Here is a 17473-nt window from a genome sequence, read left to right as displayed (position 1 = left end):
TGGATGCCATTCGTGGAATTCCATTTTTCGTGGATGGGCGTTCCTTACCTCTTTCCTATGGGATAGGTGGAATTCCACACATTGATTCCATTTCCAGTGGTACGTACCGTTTCCAAGTGTTACTAGAAATGCATAACAGTTGCTCGTGCTAGGTGCAATGATGTGGTTATCAACCATCACTAGTTTAGTAATTTGAAAATTAGCAATTTCGAAATTAATGGAATGGGCGAACGGTTGAGTCAGTTATACAATGGTGGAGGTCAATTACATTTGGGTAAGCGTTGCGCGTCGGGTAACGGGAAAACGCGTAAAAAGTGTGACGTAACAGCGCGTAACCAAGCAAACATTCTGATTCGCAGTCACAAAATCTGGGATGGGTTTTCAGCTTACTTGTCCGCGTAAGCGTTGCGCTTTGACGTCGAAGCGCAACCATTACCCAAACTACGAGTAACTCGTAACTCTCCTGCACAGATCAACAAAATTTGTGTGTGTTTGGACCAAAAGTAAATCCAACGACCCAGATTCACAATCCAAAACTCATAATTAACTTTTTTGACGTAATACCACATTTACCACATTACAGCATTAAAAATGAGTTTTTCAGTTCCACGTCGGTGTTCAATTTCTTTCTTGGCACGGAAGCGTACTCGACTCACGATTGGACGATTGTTTTTCTGCTGAGTCATGGCTAATTTTTTACGCGTCTCTCCATTACCCGACGCGCAACAGTTACCCAAATGTAATTGACCTCCACCAATGTGTCGTAGTGGTGTAAGTTTGCAACGGTGCACGTTCTGGTGTACGTAACGCTTTCGTTTCGACTAAGAAAAGAAAAGTTTGATAAGATAAGCCCCTGCCCCTTTAACAGCATAAGCTCTCTCTCTCTGTAGAACAAGAGCGTAGCGTGTTATCTGCATGCGAAACGTTATTAATTTTATAGAACGGACGGAAACTCTGGGATTTTCAGCGCGCGTTTGAATATCAACATTTCAGCCCACCCGTACGGTCGCACCGAATAAAACGCACCAGTGTTCGACTCATTCCTCTATATGAGCATTTTGTCGCGATTTCGAAGATTTATTTTGTTTGCTTGGATGAACGGAAGGAGGTTGAACATCACTTTAATTAACATTTAGTATTTATCTTGTAATACATTGCTGGAACACGGAAGATGAAATACATTGCTGGAACATGGAACAAGCAAGTACAGATATTGAACGATTTCGTGAGCGTCTGGACATTAACAATCTTCGGCCACCATGGACTATGAAAGTGACTACCGAATTGCTGGGTCGTGGAAATAGTGGTTTTGATGTGTGTAAAGCCGAAGACAGATCCAGCGGTCAAGAATTTGCGGTGAAATTAATGCGATTTCGGCACGAATTTGTGTCTCATGTACTTCAGGCCTCACGTGGTTCTGGCAGTGGTTGTATCTTTGGACCGGCGGTTTCGAACAGATTCGAAATAATTCGCGCGCTGGAACACTCCAACATTGTGAAGTATTATTTCTTGAACGCGTCCAGTATTGGAGATGACTTTCAACTGTGCATTTTCATGGAACGATGCAGTGGTAACGAACAATATGTTTGAATCAAAATATGTTTTTACTGAGTACGTTTTCGCTTAACTAGACAGCCATTAATTTCATTATTTTTCTTGTGCGGTTCAGCTAACCCATTTACCAGGGAACCAAATGTCACGAGACTGATAACTTGGTTCAAAAAAGCGATAGGTTTATTTACTATATAATCCCAGAATTATTCGAACGACCTGCCGCACTTCTTCCCTAGACCACCCGCATCAAACGTCTGCTGAGTGGCACTTCTCAGTGGCGGACCGGTGGGCGGGGTCAGGTTCTAACCTTACGTTAGTTAGGTACATATATACAAACTTGTACTGCAATGACTAGCAGCGGCCAGGCCCGCCACAAGGTTTTTGGACAGGGGGGGGCGCACCATTTTTTGACCGCCGCCAGGGGGGCGCTTAATAGAAAAAATTATTTTTAATTTCTTTTTATTTTTGAACCGTATATTGGCCCGACAAAACCCGTCGATCGGTAGATGGTATTAACCTTTGCCTGGTTTTAATGTTTTTCAAGCTTTCGGTAGATGGTATTAACCTTAGCCTGGTTTTAAATGTTTTTCAAGCTTTCTGAACACGCAGATTACTGTACGAAATAACGAACCACAAATCTCATTAATTTATATAATAAAAAAATTGAAAAACGTACGGAACCATGGCAGTAAAAGCGGCGCCAGGGCAGCGGAGCCCTTCTCGGCCGTCAGGACGCCGCGCCGGGAGGGCGGTCAAAAATCCGCGAAAGGGCCACCGCCGGTGCGCCCCCCCCCTTTCTTGCGGGCCTGCCAGGCTAGTACCAACTCACCAAAAAAACTAGGTATACAGTGTACTACAATCTGCGGACCCGCTTCACAAACCAAAACTAATCTTTCAGTACCTGCTTTTTTTTACAGATACGGGTGGTTAGCAGTTTAAGTACCTGTAATTACATGAGAGGAAAGCGTTGAGAAAGTTAACATCAGCAACGTTGTACCAAATATCCTGGGCTGTTGTGCAGAACATTTGCAGAACTACAAATTATGGAAGATTTTAATTCGCATCAGCCAATGCATATAACAATACGTCTGCGCTTGTTTAATTATTAAAGACTTAAAATTTTTTCAGTTACGGTTATTTTCCATTACTGTAAAAGCCGCATAACGGTGACTTTTTGCCATAGACGTTACCCTGGAAAAAGATATGCAAGCTTTTTCTCGCCGCTATCACACTGGTTATGAGGCCAATGAAGTGGTACGATACTTTGCTGACGTCGCATCTGGATTACGATATCTACACTCACGGGAAATAGTACACGGGGAACTGTGTCCAGAAAATTTAATTTTTTCGGAACAATTGCCAAAGTTGCTAAAGATAACTGACTGCTTGCCTCTTTTTGATTGGCTTGAGAAAGGAATTCAACGTCCGGAAGCGAAAAAACGGGACATGGTGTCGCCGTATAGGGCCCCAGAAGAGATCAGTCGCAAGAAAGGTTTCTTCATGGGCCGCCGGGGCGACGTATGGAGTTTAGCCTGCATTTTAGTCTTTATGCTGCAAGGCCGTGCGCCATATTCCATACCGATAGTGTTGCGTATGCTTCTAAAAAAATCACTAGATGGACTAGCCAAGGAGGCTTTTTCTAAGTTGATCGCGCGGTGCATTGATGGCGACTTCAGGCGGGAAGCTCGCTATGGGAATGAGATTATTTTCTTGATTCAGGCTCGGAGTTTCCTTCAACGATGCATGGTGTTTAATAAGATGGAAAGACCATACATGGATGCGGTCTGTGATCATGACTTCATTAAAGGTCAGACAGATTGCATTAAAACCGACCGTGATATCACCGACGCCCATTCCAGTCAAAAAGGTATGGAACCATCAGAGCGGTATTTTTAAGAACAGTTTTGCACAAGCTAAAATGAGGTAACAGGTTGGTTACTGAATATTTTAAATATATTTCAGAGCTGGAAGACAATCGTGATGGAATTACCAACAAGGTCCAAGGCACTTCGGAGCCATCGGGTACAGCACTTGATCCAAGGAGCTCGCAGAATGACGAAGAAAAAACCATGGAAAGTATCGGCAGCTCTTGTCGGTACAAATACAATCCCACAACGGACAAAATTGGACAGGGGCCGTTTGGGGCAGTTTATAAAGCTGAAATTACTGCTCGCGGTGACTTTACCGGTTCAGGCTCGATTGCTGTTAAAGCGATCTACGTTAGACTAACCGGAAATGTTGACAGCGAAAACTGCATCACTTCTGCTGCCAAGTGGAGACAGCTGCTGCAGCTGCGAAACAAAAATATAGTGCGGTACTACAAAATCAGCTGCTTCGTATCCGGTACCGGCGCTGCCATAGAGCTGTTAATGGACTATTTTCCAGGTTAGTGGAGAGCTTTGCACATGAATGTGTTGCTATATATTTCCCCAGTCAGCTTCGAAATTTCAGTTGCTTACACAATTAGCGCATCGATCCATGGCAGTGTTTTATGCTGATTTCCTTTATACTCGGTATTTTACCAATGAGAATGCACATTTCAATGATGTAGAATAAAAATCGTCAAAGCAGATCGCGTTCTATACCGTTGACTGTTACTGGTTGGTTTTACGGAGTGGCTCTACGTACTGCCGCAGCTTTTGCGGCAAAATAGCTTTTGAGCTGTTTTGCCGCAGTATCTGCGGCCAGTTAGTTAGCTGGCCAATTGCCGCACACTGCGGGTTTTCAGCTGGTCCGCTATTTTACGTGAGTACGTTAGGTAGATTTCGTAGGTTTCTGAAGTTTTGTTCTTAGGTTGTTCTTAGATTTCTTAGGTCATTCAGTTTAGGTCTTAGGTTATTCAGTTTAGGTTATTCTTATGGTTTTTTCAGATCTGGTTCTTATATTTTCTTAAGATGTTCTGTTATTTTCAGGTTATTCTTAGGTATCTTAGGCTTTTCTTGTGTTTCTTTTGCTTAAAATTTTTTGTTTTGCTTGGGTAACCGTTTGCGATTTTTTAGCGAATCTCACAAGTAGTAGTCACTTCCGCACATATCGAATTCAAATCGCTTGTGCGGGAGGGGCATCCGGCTTCGACTTTCACAACCAAGAATCCAGTAAGCGGTCAAATACCGTAATTATCGAATTTGCCGCACTGGGCGGCAAATATTGTAGTTCGGATACCATGAAGCGGGAGGTGCCTTTATTTCTCAAAGAATAAATTTTAGAAAGGGCGCTTATTAGTCAAGAATAAATTTCGCAAGGGCCCATTATTTTTCGAAACAACTGCTCATCTTGCTCTACTGTAAATAAGCGCCGCAGTTACCTAGTACTAAATGGTTAACTAGCAATAGCGTTTGATACCTCTACTAGACTACTTCTACAGTAGTAACTGACTCATTTTTGTTGCTTCGTCAATCGTCATTGATTGTACTTTGTATTCAAGCATATGGCCATGTTATGTTAAGGTTTCGATCACAACTCAGCTTTCAAATGATTAAATAAATACGCTTTAAAACACAAAATATGGTGTAATTATCGGTTTACTGGACTTAACATACAACTACCGCACCGGGTGCGGTAATTTCGGGGGTGACGTTATTTTTCGAACATGAATGCGGCAGTGCGCTTATTACGGGGGTTGCGCTTATTGCGGGGGGGGGGGGTGCCACAAAATCGATAATTACTGTCCCTTGCTGCAAAAAACTGCTTAAAAATAAGCTACTATAATTTTATAAGCCATGCACGTAATGTCTCTAGTACACCATCTCGCTTTGCAACTTCATTTAGCAGAAGTTTGTTTACATAAGGTTTCAATTTAATCGGCTACGTTTTATAAGAAATCTCATTGGTATACCTGTGGCTATTGTGTGCAGCAAAATAGTTAGCTAGCTATATTGCCGCGTATTGTTCTTACTGCGGCAAAATAGCCTAACTAGCTTAGTTTTAGGACTCTAGCCTTACAGACAGTGGTTAATAATTCACAAAGCGTACATATAGACCAAAGTACATTTTACATTTTTTCAATAACCCATGCTCCCAAGGAATTCGTAATATCTTTCCATATTTTGTTGAATTCTGGCAATTCCTGTGGCAAAAACACGCGTAAAAATTCCTAGCACTGTTTGCAGCAAGTTATTTTCACATTCGTTTCGATTCTTGGGCGCGCATTTGGAGTTGAGAAGCCGTACCCGAGAGTGGGTTCCAGTTACCGCACCTTCCCTAAATAGTGAGCTTGGCGAGCCACTGTCCAATGGACGCATCCGGGCTCCAGAATTAGAACAATCAGCTGCTTTCCTCCGCTTGGGTCTTTTAAAGTTAAATGGGGTTAAATGTATCTCATTAGCAAGCTGGAATCACCACTTACCTAAGAAATTACAGCCCAAACCGAGGCACACGTATATCCTTTTCCGATAGAAGAGCTGAATTCGTAAATTATGTGTTGCAAGGACTGTAGCGCGTAACGATTAATAAAAATGATAAAATTAATATTAGTTTATTAAATTTAAAATTTCTGCGCAACTTTCTAAATATTGCAGATGGTGATTTGGCTTGCCTGATTAACGTTTGGGAAGCGATATCAGAAGAAATGTCATTACTAGCCGGCGTCAGTTTTGCACTCCAGATTAGCTGGGGTTTATCATACCTTCATTCCGAAAGGATTATACACGGCGATTTGAAACCAGCGAATGTACTTGTACGATCGCAACCTCACCGACCTGGCGGATACGTTATGGTGATCGGTGATCTGGATGACCGATGCATGATGACGAGTAGCCAAACATGTACAAAGGATGTCACCCGAATGCATGGAACCACTCGCTATATGTCACCGGAAATGGTCAAAACATTTGTCTGCGAGGTGCCGACGGATCGGATTGGTCGGAAAACGGACGTTTGGAGTTTAGGGTGCATAATCATCGACCTTGTGGACGGTTTATTGGGAAATAAGGATAGATGGCTGCACCGAAAGGGAACAGAAGACCAGTGCATCATAACGAATTATCCGGATTACGTAATTTTGAGGAAGCTAGCGGATGGCTTTGTTCCTCTTTTAATACACTCCAGCCATGAGGAAATCACCGCTTTGATAGAAAAGTCATTGTGCAGCAGCAGCAAGGATCGAATAACATCCGTGGAACTATCTTACGAGTTAGAAAAAATTTTCGCTGTGGCGTGGGAAAATTTTAAGAATATGTAGCGGGTGCACGATCATTATATTCATCAGGACATATTATATATTATTTAACTGTGCTGCGTGCGATTGTGGCTCGTGAATGACTGGTTGCCAGATGGAAGCGGGCATAGTATATTATATCACCTCCATCAAGGTTTGACTTTGAACTCTTCCCGGCAGGTTTGTCTTTTTCAAGCGATCGGATAAAAATAATGCCCTACGATAACAGTCCCTTTTGATTAACTACGAAATTGTTTTTTTCTATATTTTAAAATTGTTTTCCGCACTTGCATGCCCATATCCTTAAGCAGACATGGTCGGCTAACTGATAGGCGGCGTTATTAACAATATGGGAACAATCCGGCGGCGCTGTATACAATTGCACCATGCGTAGCACGAAACGCGAGAGTGACAAAGAAAACAGAATGGTGAATTTTTCAAGTCCAATAGGAATTTGGAAAGATTCGGTTATACGTACAGTGGACGTCAAAATTTTGTTACACTACTAATGATTTTATTCGACTAGTCAGCCAGCACACAATGACAGTAAGACTATGCCGATTTATACAAATTAAAATGAGTAAATTTACACAATGAAAAAACACCCAATGTCATTACGTGCACGTAGTGTACCCAAAACAGCAGCTGCATTTCCTCTGGCTACCCAAAGGCTTAAACCTTGTCTCGAAAAAGTCATAGATCGGGGTTCTCCGGTAACTTCGCGGATCTTCCTGCCGACAAAACGGATAAGCTCGGCCAAAGACATTCCAAATGTCCCGAAAGTCTCGACCGTCAAAGGCCAGAAAATATATCCCAGTTCTTCCACGCATGCGTATTTCCCGCGCATAGTGTTTTCAGCCAGCTGAGCTACGCTCCCAGCTTTTTTTGAGCTAGCGCTCCCTTGGGACAAGGCCACTGTATCCCAACAGGTGGCATCCCACACAACCGCCTTACCGCCACGCACAGGAATCAATGTCATACTATCGGGCCGCTGGCCGTTACGACCCGACAGTCCAGAAGGTTCGCTTTGGCAGGGATAGCCCGCGATCTCCAAACCGTGCTTTGTCTCGTTATTTCGGCTCAACATGACGTGACCACCTGCCTTTGCTGGTTGAATAAGACAGGCCATGATGACCGTTGGACTCTACATGTCTTCCGCGAATCACGCATTCGTGTTCCTCCGCTACAGGAAGTCCAAAACGAAGGGCGACGCCAACCCTCGCCTCATCGTCGCGAAGGATTGTGCGCATATTAGTTGCCGGGAGTGTATTTAACCATGCGCCGGAGTCGCGATGCAGAGCTGCCAGTAACACCGCTTTACCGGTTTCATTCGTGGCTGCTAACCTCAGCACCGACAGTACAAAATATGTCGCTAGACGGTCCCAGGTCCGCTGACACTTGCTGCTCTTTTCTGCAGGTGGTTCACATTTTGCCCAGTCGGTCCATTGCCGCACAACCGAATCCAGGAGCTCCACCGTCGCAGACTGGTAGATTTCTTTGCTTAGCGTTACCACTCGATGCGCCGATGCCAAAAAGGCAGGGAAAGCTAGCGATATATACAGCGTAGTCCCAGTCCACCGTCTCAAAACGGAAGTGTCATCTTGCTCCGTTGTATATCTGTAACACGAACGTTCAAAGTAGACTGTATGCCAGCACGTATATCTTCGTCTATGGCGGCCGTTATGGCCGGATGTTCGTAGCATCTGGCTGTGCAAATAAAACGTTTCTCCTACGTTATACATAGCCGAAAATACTGTCGAATCCCAATAATCCCAATAATGATCTTTACTGTACCAATACAGCTCAGGATGGATACTCAGTCGCTCAAACACATCATCAGCATAAAACTGAGAAAACAGACGACTTAACTTTAAGACACACATAACTTCGTCACACCGTTTCTTTTTATTGACAAATTGTACAAGCTTAATGCCATTTAAATAATTTAGAACCAATTTAGAACAAAAAGAATAATTCTTCAAGCTTTTTAGAACACCCAACCGTTCTCAGAACAGAAGCAGCGTTCCCACGCTGAATTTCCACACTTATACGCTGCCGAAGAAATTCGGTGGCGCGCGATTCTCCTGTTTGCTCTTTAATGCGTCGGCCAACTGAAATGACGGGTACTGCTGCCACAACTTCCCATAGTTTCGAGGGTGATTGGTTCGAAAAGTGTCGATCAGTCAGTTCCGAGTAAAGGTTTCTTTTTCGTGTTTCCGAGTCATCAGCTGCAGATCCCGCGGCTTCTGATGTACCGGTTACATACGACTTAGCGAACGTATCAACAACCGTCACATTCCAATTCAGAGGAAGGCCATTTTTCCAGGGAAAGAGTGATAAACCATCCGGCCGTCTCCCTTCTAATCTCCTCTCTGGGCAGTTCCAAGATTGTCGGCACCTTTGCTGAACCCAGACTACGTTGGATTACACTGTTCAGGCTGGCGTGCCGCCTGAACCTTCCCTGACTTCTTATGCACGACAGGCCATGTAAGCCAAACGCATCAACCATTTCCCCACAACGGCACTTATGCTCCTTGCGTAATGGTGCCCACATCCGCAAAGCAACAGCGACCCGCAGACCGGCATCGTCCAGTAATGTGCCAAGGCTAGCAACCGGTAGCGCAAACAACCAGGCACTGGCATTCTTAGTAGAAACAGCCAACAGACGAGCAGATGCAATAACGTCGGCACTCGGCACCATCCATTAAGTCCTCCAGTTTCCCGGCAGTCAGCATATCCGACCACAAGCGTTGGCTGCTTCGGTCTTCTAACGCAGGTGCACCCTTTTCTGTACGTTCCTGCCAGTAGAACTCAACGTCAGACCGATCCTCGGGGCAATCTTCAGGCACAATAGTGCGTACTAATTTGTCGGTCGAATATAGCGAGGAGAGATAGGCCGGCGTTGCGATTTCTTTGGCTTTAGGTAGTCCCAATCCCCCGTATTGGACCGGCAGAGTAGCTTGCCCGTATAGGCAGCCATCCATCTTAACATTCATAATCTCTTCCGCTTTTGACCTAATCACGTGGTCGAAACCCTCTAGCTTCTCCGGATATTTGTTACAAGGGCCGCTCTTAGCGTATACATAAGCTTTGGGAGCGATAGACAGTTTCTAAGGAGGAATAGCGCCTGCTGCACCGGCAGTACGCCCAGTAAGTCCGTCGATTTTTTGATTTGGCCAATTTTGCCGTCCAAGCAGCGGCCGATTGACCAGTCCGTTAGAGGAACACCAAGCAGTTCCAGGGTATCTGGAGTCAGCCTTTGAATTCCAGGCACGACTGCGGCAAATCGGTCATAGATGTCTTGTTGCTCCGCTTCAGTCCCGCTATAAACAAACAACTCGCACTTTGCAAAGTTAATGTCTAAACCAATTTTCGGCGCATCCGTACAAACTCTAATAAAATCCTCCAGAACCACTTCTGTGTCTCCTCCAGCCGTCCCTTCGTCCAGATACCAGGCGTTGAGATCGGACTGGAGACTAGTCGACAGCTTGTTGGCGGCGAGGCAGAACAGGAACGGACCCAGAGAATGTCTTCGGGAATATCTTTCCGCAGCACCATGGTGGCCAGGTCTGAAACACTTATGTAATCATAAAAGGCGCAGCCAGACACTTTTCTGTACTCAAACAGCCAAATTTGGGACTGGCCATCGGCCTGATGACATTAGCATTTGCACCATCGCATTTCCCAACGGAAACCATCGACCGATATCTCAAACAACCGAGGAAAACATTTCAAGAATTTCGATACTAAAGAAGTTGTTCTTTATGAGATCTAAGAGAAAACCGATCCATCTAAGCTTCTCGTAGAGGTAATGTCAAAGTCATCCGCTAGTTTATTTAAAATTACGTAATCCGGAGAATTCGTGATTCTGCACCGGTCTGCTGTTTCTCGTTGATGCAGCCATCGGTCCTTATTTCCTGATAAACTGTCTGCAAGATCGATGATTATACAACTCAAACTCCCAACATCGGTTTTGCGGCCTGTTCGTTTACACTACGGACACGAAGGTTTTGATCAGTTCCGGTGACATGTAGCGAACAGTTCCATGTATTTTTGTGACATCTTTCGTGCGTGTTAGACTACTCGTCATTACAACATCGATCATCCAGATCTCCAATGAGCATAGTATATGCTTTAGGTCGGCGCGGATGCGGTCGTACGAACGCATTTGCCGATTTCAGATCGCCATGTATAACGGTGTTATCATGAAGGTACGATAAACAGTTGGCAATCTGTTGTGCAAAACTTACCGCGGCTAGTAAAGACTCTTTTTCGGAGCGGTTTCCCAGACGTCAATTAGATGAGATACTCTGTAAATCCCCATCTAAAATAAATAATACAACAATGTCTGATTAGGTTCCAGACACCGCGCTTAAATTTCCCCATCACAGGGGACGCAGCTCAGATTATTGTGCTTTCATCATGGAAGTTTGATGCAGAATTCTTTTATAATTGAAACAGTACAGATATCTGAGATACATACTTCGTATAGCTTTACTTTTAAGCCGTTTGCTAATCTGTAACTTAAAGAATGCCAACAAATCAAGAATCCACTACGAACAACTGAACAGGGATAGAAATTTGTCTATCATGTAACCTCGAGTTAACAATACAAGCATGCAACCTGGTACTGTAGGCTTGTAGCTGATAGCAGCCTATTTCAGATTGCACGGTTTGTGTTAGTTTCGGCTCCGGTTCCATGTGGAACCTTCGGTTCCGGGTGGTTTTACGTCCGTTCGCGACGTTAGCGTAACCTCCGTCGTGCGGTGACGCGTAAAAACTATCTGCCTTACGCGGATGCTTGCAACGGCTCAGACACATGAGTGAATGGCAGGTCAGCTTATGCTGCCCGTGGACCTTTTTTTGAGCACTCAGACCGCCGAGCAGGGTGGTCATGTCCTCGCGGGCACTCGACTCGATTAATTTTTTGGTTGCTGTACGTGACCCAAGTGTAACCGCACAAAGACCTGAAGCAGTCTTCATCTTGCCAACGTACTGCTTGTGTGATGCCGTACTCTTCTATGTACGGAGCCTCTACCGTATGCAATCTGCAATAGGCTAGCGTAAAGGCTATACCTACCTGGAAAGAAATCCATTAGCAGCTCTATCGCTACGCCGGCGCATGATACTGAGAAGCTGATATTGAGGCACTGCATAGTAAGACGTTTGGTACTCGGACTTTTCTCAGCGAGAAATCGATTTTCAGCGATTTCACGAGGGAAATGTTTCTAAAAAAATTAAAAAAGTAGTTTTAAAAAAGTGCGAAAGCGTAATGTTGAAGTTTCTGTGTATTTTTCTATGTCAAGGTCACATGCGAAGCAAGGACGATGTACCAGAATTATTTGTACAAAATCGAGTACATTCAAAAAAATGGAAAGTGCTGGAAAGTGGCAGAGGGTGCGAAAACTTAATTTTGTCTACAGAATGCCATAAAGCAGTCGCAAAAAAAGTGTTTAGGAGTGCGCAAAATCCAAAGTTTTCGTGGATATACAGTATGTCCATGAATTTCAGACCATGTACCGGCACACTTCCCCAATTTCCGTTATGAATCCTTCAACGAAGGGGCTTCCAATAAGGATAATCGAGGTACGGAAGATTAATGAGTGTCTGCGATAAGGAATGACTAGTACGTAGCATAGTAATGTATATACGTCATAGTAATTGTATGGTATGCATGTGCTTTATACTTGCCGGCAACTCTTACCGCTCGATTATGCGGAGAAAACAGTGCGTGTTGCAGTCGCATTCACATAACTTGACGCTACTGGATACCTGTGGAACAGGTTATTAACTAACCGAATTACGAGTATTACGAGCAATACTGTGCTCGTTCAGACACGAGTTGCGGCACGAATAGGCTGAAAATTATGTGTACTGTACAGTGCACACCTATACGTTCCGCTTAACTGAATTAACTTTGGCGGGTGAATACATAAAAACAGCTGACGCACTTATAAGAATTCTAATGAAGTAATGATTATTTTGCGCGTTTTAATCGGTGTTATATAGAGGGAAATCAGTTGCATAAGATGCACCTTCCCTGTACTGCTCCAGTCATCCGTATGGATTTTCCCGCCATGGCTGAACATGGGTTTTTAAAAGCGCCACATTTATACCTGCACCTCGATGCAGGTACATGTACCGTGCAAATCCGATCAATTGATTAATCTTAATAATGCAGACTGTACATTTATCAAAATTTAATAGCGAAAGAAACTTTTGCGATCAGATATCAATCAAAATCCAAATTGTACTTTGTTCTTACCAACTGGTATAACAATATTTTGCACAATGATTTCAGTTTTGACTGTCTCAGAGGCGCATAGGGTCGCTTAGCTAGCGTATCTCGAAATGCGTATGACTCATACGGTATGAGTAATTTCCTTCAAGCTGCCCTGTATTCTTGGAAAAACACTTTTCCTTTTTAATTGCCTTAACATTTCATGAAGACCTGAAAGCTAAACGTTATAAAAAACCAAATTAAGGGGGCCCGCGCTGAACTTTGGATTCGGATTCGGAGTTGGATTACTCAAGTTTGGATTCGGATCACTCAAACTTGGATTCTGATTACTCAAACTCGGACTTCGATCCCTTAACTTGGATTACATAACTTGGATTACATAAGTTGGATTACATAAGTTGGATTACTTAACTTGGATAACTTGGATTCCCTAAATTGAGCTACTTATTCTGGGGCTTGGATTACGTTTTGTTATACTGTTTTCTCGGGCTTAGTCTTCAGTTATTCCCGACTTATTCCTAGGTTTCTTAGGTTTCTTAGGTTTTTAGGTTTTCTTAGGTTGCTTAGGTTTCTTAGGTTTCTTAAGTTATAAAAACCGAAGAACTTTCGAGCCGCAAGAGTGATCACAACTTCAAAACTAAAAGCAAAACAGTATGACATCATTCGGCGCGTTTTTTTGTGATGGCCTTTTTAGGGGAAACGTTCATCCAGAGGAGATAGCATACATTGCTTTCATACACTGATTTATCATTAGTTTTGTAGTTATCATCACTTTTTTTCGGCCCGAATGTTGTTCGCTTTTCTTTAATCCAAGAATCGTAACAAACTTGAGACAACTAAGAAACCAAAGAAACCTAAAAAACTTTATAAACTTAAGAAATTTAAGAAACGTAAGAAACCTAAGTAACCTGAGAAACTTGTGAAACCTTAAGAATAACCTGAGAATCACAGAAAAATAAGCTCGAGAAAACAGTACAATGAAACGTAATCCAAGCCCCAAAATAAGTAGTCCAATAAGAAAAGTCAGGAAATCCAAGTCATCCAAGGTAAGCAATCCAAGTTAAGTAATCGAACTTATGTAATCCAAGTAAAGGGATCCAAGTCCAAGTTTGAGTAATCCGAATCCAAGTTTAAGTAATCCAACTCCGAATCCGAATCCAAGGTTTAGCGCGGGCCAATTAAGGGACTTCCAGTGCGTACGTACACGTGACGCAGGTGGCACCGCCCGGTGTGGCACCGTGATTTGGCTCACATTTTGAAAGTTTTCGAAATCTTCCACTCTTTCGATTTTCATGCAAAAAATTGGCTTCCTATGCGGAACTTTGGTTGCAAAATGAAGAATAAGTTACGGGAATCACTTTTAGTGGTAAATGTGCCGTTTTGAAGGATTCTGCCTGCGCGATGCGCAACAAAATGCAAATTCTGCTGTCATTGAAGACTGCAGTGACTGCAGCACTTTGTTGATTATCACTACGCCCTACACGGTACTGTATGTACCTACATCAATGTGCAGGTACAAATACAGCGCTTTCAAAACCCCTCTTCAGCCATAACGTGGCAGTCCATACGGATGACTGGAGCAATACAAGGAAGGTGTATCTTATGCAACTGATTTCCCCCTATATTCATCGAACAACGGCATTAGCAAGAATGACGAGCGGAGTATACGCTTCTCCGTTTCCGGAGGCGGTTGACGCCGTATAAAAATACGCAACGAGTACGGGTTGCAGTCATTCGGTTGCTAGTACAGTTTTTGATTCCAAACGTCTCAAATCTCATCTATAAAACGCCGGCTCGCTTCGCTCGTTTCCTGTTAAGTACTTTTTATAAATCCGCAAACGCCATGGTGGTTTCATCCGCCAGTAACGGTTCGTTGGGCTTTCTCTGCTCCCTGGCCGAGAACCAGTACCCGTGTGGATTGTCTGCAACCTCCCGACGATTATCGGCGTGGTGGGCGGTGCCCTGCTGGGATGGTTCCTCTACCCGTACCTGGAGCACTTCCTCGACGGTTGCGATAAACAGGTGTCAGATTCGCCAGAGCTGGAGCTTTTTAGCGCATCGCCCAGCCAAGCTGGCCTGGTCCGCCAGTGCAGCGAGACGTGGACGCGTCTGGACGCGGAGGATAGGGAGCGGGCAGCGCGCTTCCGGCCGGAAGTGCTGCACGTCTGCGCGCGCTATCGGGAAAGCGGGACCGCGGTGCGCGCCTTCCTGGAGATGACCGCGGACTGGGCGGAAGCGGCCGATGCGGCACGATAGCGCCGCGGTGGGTCTGGAACAGTAGTGAGTCGGCGATGTCCGCCTGGGGAAGCCACCGGGCGCCGTAAAACGCATTTAGCAATAAATCCGGTCGACCGTGCGCGCCCACAAAATTTGAGCATGCGCAGGAAGCCGAACTTATTTAACAGCGTAGGATTGCCGTGATTACTGATTTGATTAGTTAGATTAAGTTCTATTTGTTTTTTTATAAAAATGAATAAATTCATTGAAGATCTGTATTTACTGGGTGGCGTTGACGATGAAAAGTTTTTGTTTTATCTCGTCGACGCACAGATAATCGAAAGCGTTTCAGCCTGAATTACTACAGTGATGAAGAATCTCTTTCAAACTTTCGGTTTTCCGTAAGCGTATCGTAACCTGTATCGTCTTCAGAAGGTTTTATGCATTCCCGATGTGATTCGGGTAGATAATGGTTGCACTGTGAGTGGAATTGAAAGTCTGTGCATTCTTCTGAGACGTCTGGCGTTGAAGGGCAGACTGTACGAAATGAGTATCATGTTTGGAAAACCTGACAGTATTATTGGTCGCATTTTTTCTTGGTGTGTCGATCATATTTACGACAATTTTGTGCATCGGTTCTTAACAAACCTTTACGCTCCCTTTTTAACCGAAGATTTCTTCATGCATTTGTGTGCAAAAAATGTTGAGAAAGGGTGGTTGTTTGATAACTGCAGTGGCTATATGGATGGAACTTTGATTGAGGTCTGCCGTCCCTCAGGACGGGACGAAATTCAACGATAATTTTATTCCTATAAGAAGTACCATGCTGTAAAATACCAATCTCTTGTGGCACCCAATGGACTGATCTTGCAATTTGACGGTCCATGCGTAGGAAAGTTGCATGACAGCACAATGTTCAGGAGGAGTCTACTTGGTGATTGAGTAAAGAAATTGAACGAGAAGTTTGGTGTACCTCTTGAAAAGCGTCTAATGATTTATGCTGACAGCACGTAGGCCAAAAGTTTATTTGTGATGCCGTATGTGTATAAAAACACGGTGACCGGATCCTGGCAAGCCCGTATTAATGATGAAATGAAACCTTTGCGGATTTGTGTTGAGTGGGGCTTCAAAAAAGTAAAGCAAAATTTTTGTTTTATTACTGATCGGGATAACATGAAAGTGTTTCTCATACATCCCGGTAAATATGTGCCCGTTGCTGTTATCTTAACGAACGCGCATACATGTTTGTATGGAAGTCAAACAACTGATTATTTTGGTTGTCAGCCACCATTATTAGAAGATTATTTTAAACGGCAATAACTGCGATGTCTCGATTCCATATTTTTGCTGCTGTTGTGTTTTAGTACTCGTATAATCGTATTGCACTTTTTTGTGAATAAAATCTTCAGAAATGGCGTTTGCTATTTGATTATCGAATTGCTCAAATGTAAATTTGTCTGATATTTTTGCCAAATTTACTGCGGTAAATTGATACAAAAAAATACGAACAGTTGAACTAAAAGTTAAACAAAAAAAATCAGGTTTTTAACAACAAAAATCGCTTTTTTGCCATCATCTGCATCATTTCCCGCATCAACTGGAACTGTTGATCCCTGGAGTTCGAATCCTGCTCAGATTTTTTAAGCTCTAAATCTATTTTCTTGTCGTGTTTTTCACGCTCCAGTTGTCTGTCTTTCTCTTTCCTCCCGCTCGAAATCTCTGTTCGCGCCGATCTTGCAGTTCTTCCTTACGCGCCGCAGCTTCCGCACGAAATTTTTCGCGAAACAGATCTTCGCGGTTTCTACGAGCAGAAGCTCCGATGCGGCTCTTGAATGGTGATCTGTAGTTCCGTTTCAGTTTTTTCTTCAATGGCGTGCCAGTGGCTGTATACATTTCGGGATTCTCTTCTTCGTGCCGAATGCGAGCTGCTTCTGCAAATTATTTCAAGTATTATTAGTAACTAATTACTTGACCATGTAGTCAGTGCGCAAACGTGTATTCTTTGTCAAAGTAACGCAGAGCTACAAAATTTTTTACATACGAGTACAACATTAAGATTTATTACCATCGTCCGTGCACCACTCCGTGTCGCTTTTATCCATCTTTCTGGGGGGTTTCTTAGACAGTTTCTCCTTAGTGCTTTCTTCCAGTATTTCGATCAACTTCGCATTATGAGATTCCTTCACGTTTTGAGTTTCGGTCATAGTCTTTGACTCTTCCTCTGCTGCGGAGACTGACTCCAAAAGTAGCTCTGTTTTTGTTGATTCCGGTTGCTGTTCATCACCTGTGGTATCGATTGCGGGCGT

At 43.7% G+C, this 17473-nt stretch overlaps 1 protein-coding gene across 1 annotated transcript; it reads left to right on the top strand.

The window, feature by feature from the left end:
* Window positions 1–962: 962 nt before the first annotated feature.
* LOC129601484 (uncharacterized) lies at window positions 963–7016 on the top strand. The gene is made up of 4 exons (XM_055500309.1): window positions 963–1570; window positions 2738–3421; window positions 3517–3939; window positions 6072–7016. Exons 1-4 carry the CDS (start codon window positions 1192–1194, stop codon window positions 6731–6733), a joined length of 2148 nt encoding a protein of 715 aa, XP_055356284.1. The 5' UTR covers window positions 963–1191; the 3' UTR covers window positions 6734–7016.
* The last annotated feature ends 10457 nt before the right edge of the window (window positions 7017–17473 follow it).

Source organism: Paramacrobiotus metropolitanus, unplaced genomic scaffold (genome assembly GCF_019649055.1).
Source record: "Paramacrobiotus metropolitanus isolate TYO unplaced genomic scaffold, Prichtersi_v1.0 Parri_scaffold0000240, whole genome shotgun sequence".
NCBI classification, from domain to species: Eukaryota; Metazoa; Tardigrada; class Eutardigrada; order Parachela; family Macrobiotidae; genus Paramacrobiotus; species Paramacrobiotus metropolitanus.
The sequence above is the reverse complement of the archived record's forward strand: the minus strand, read 5'-3'. Positions and strand labels throughout refer to the sequence as shown.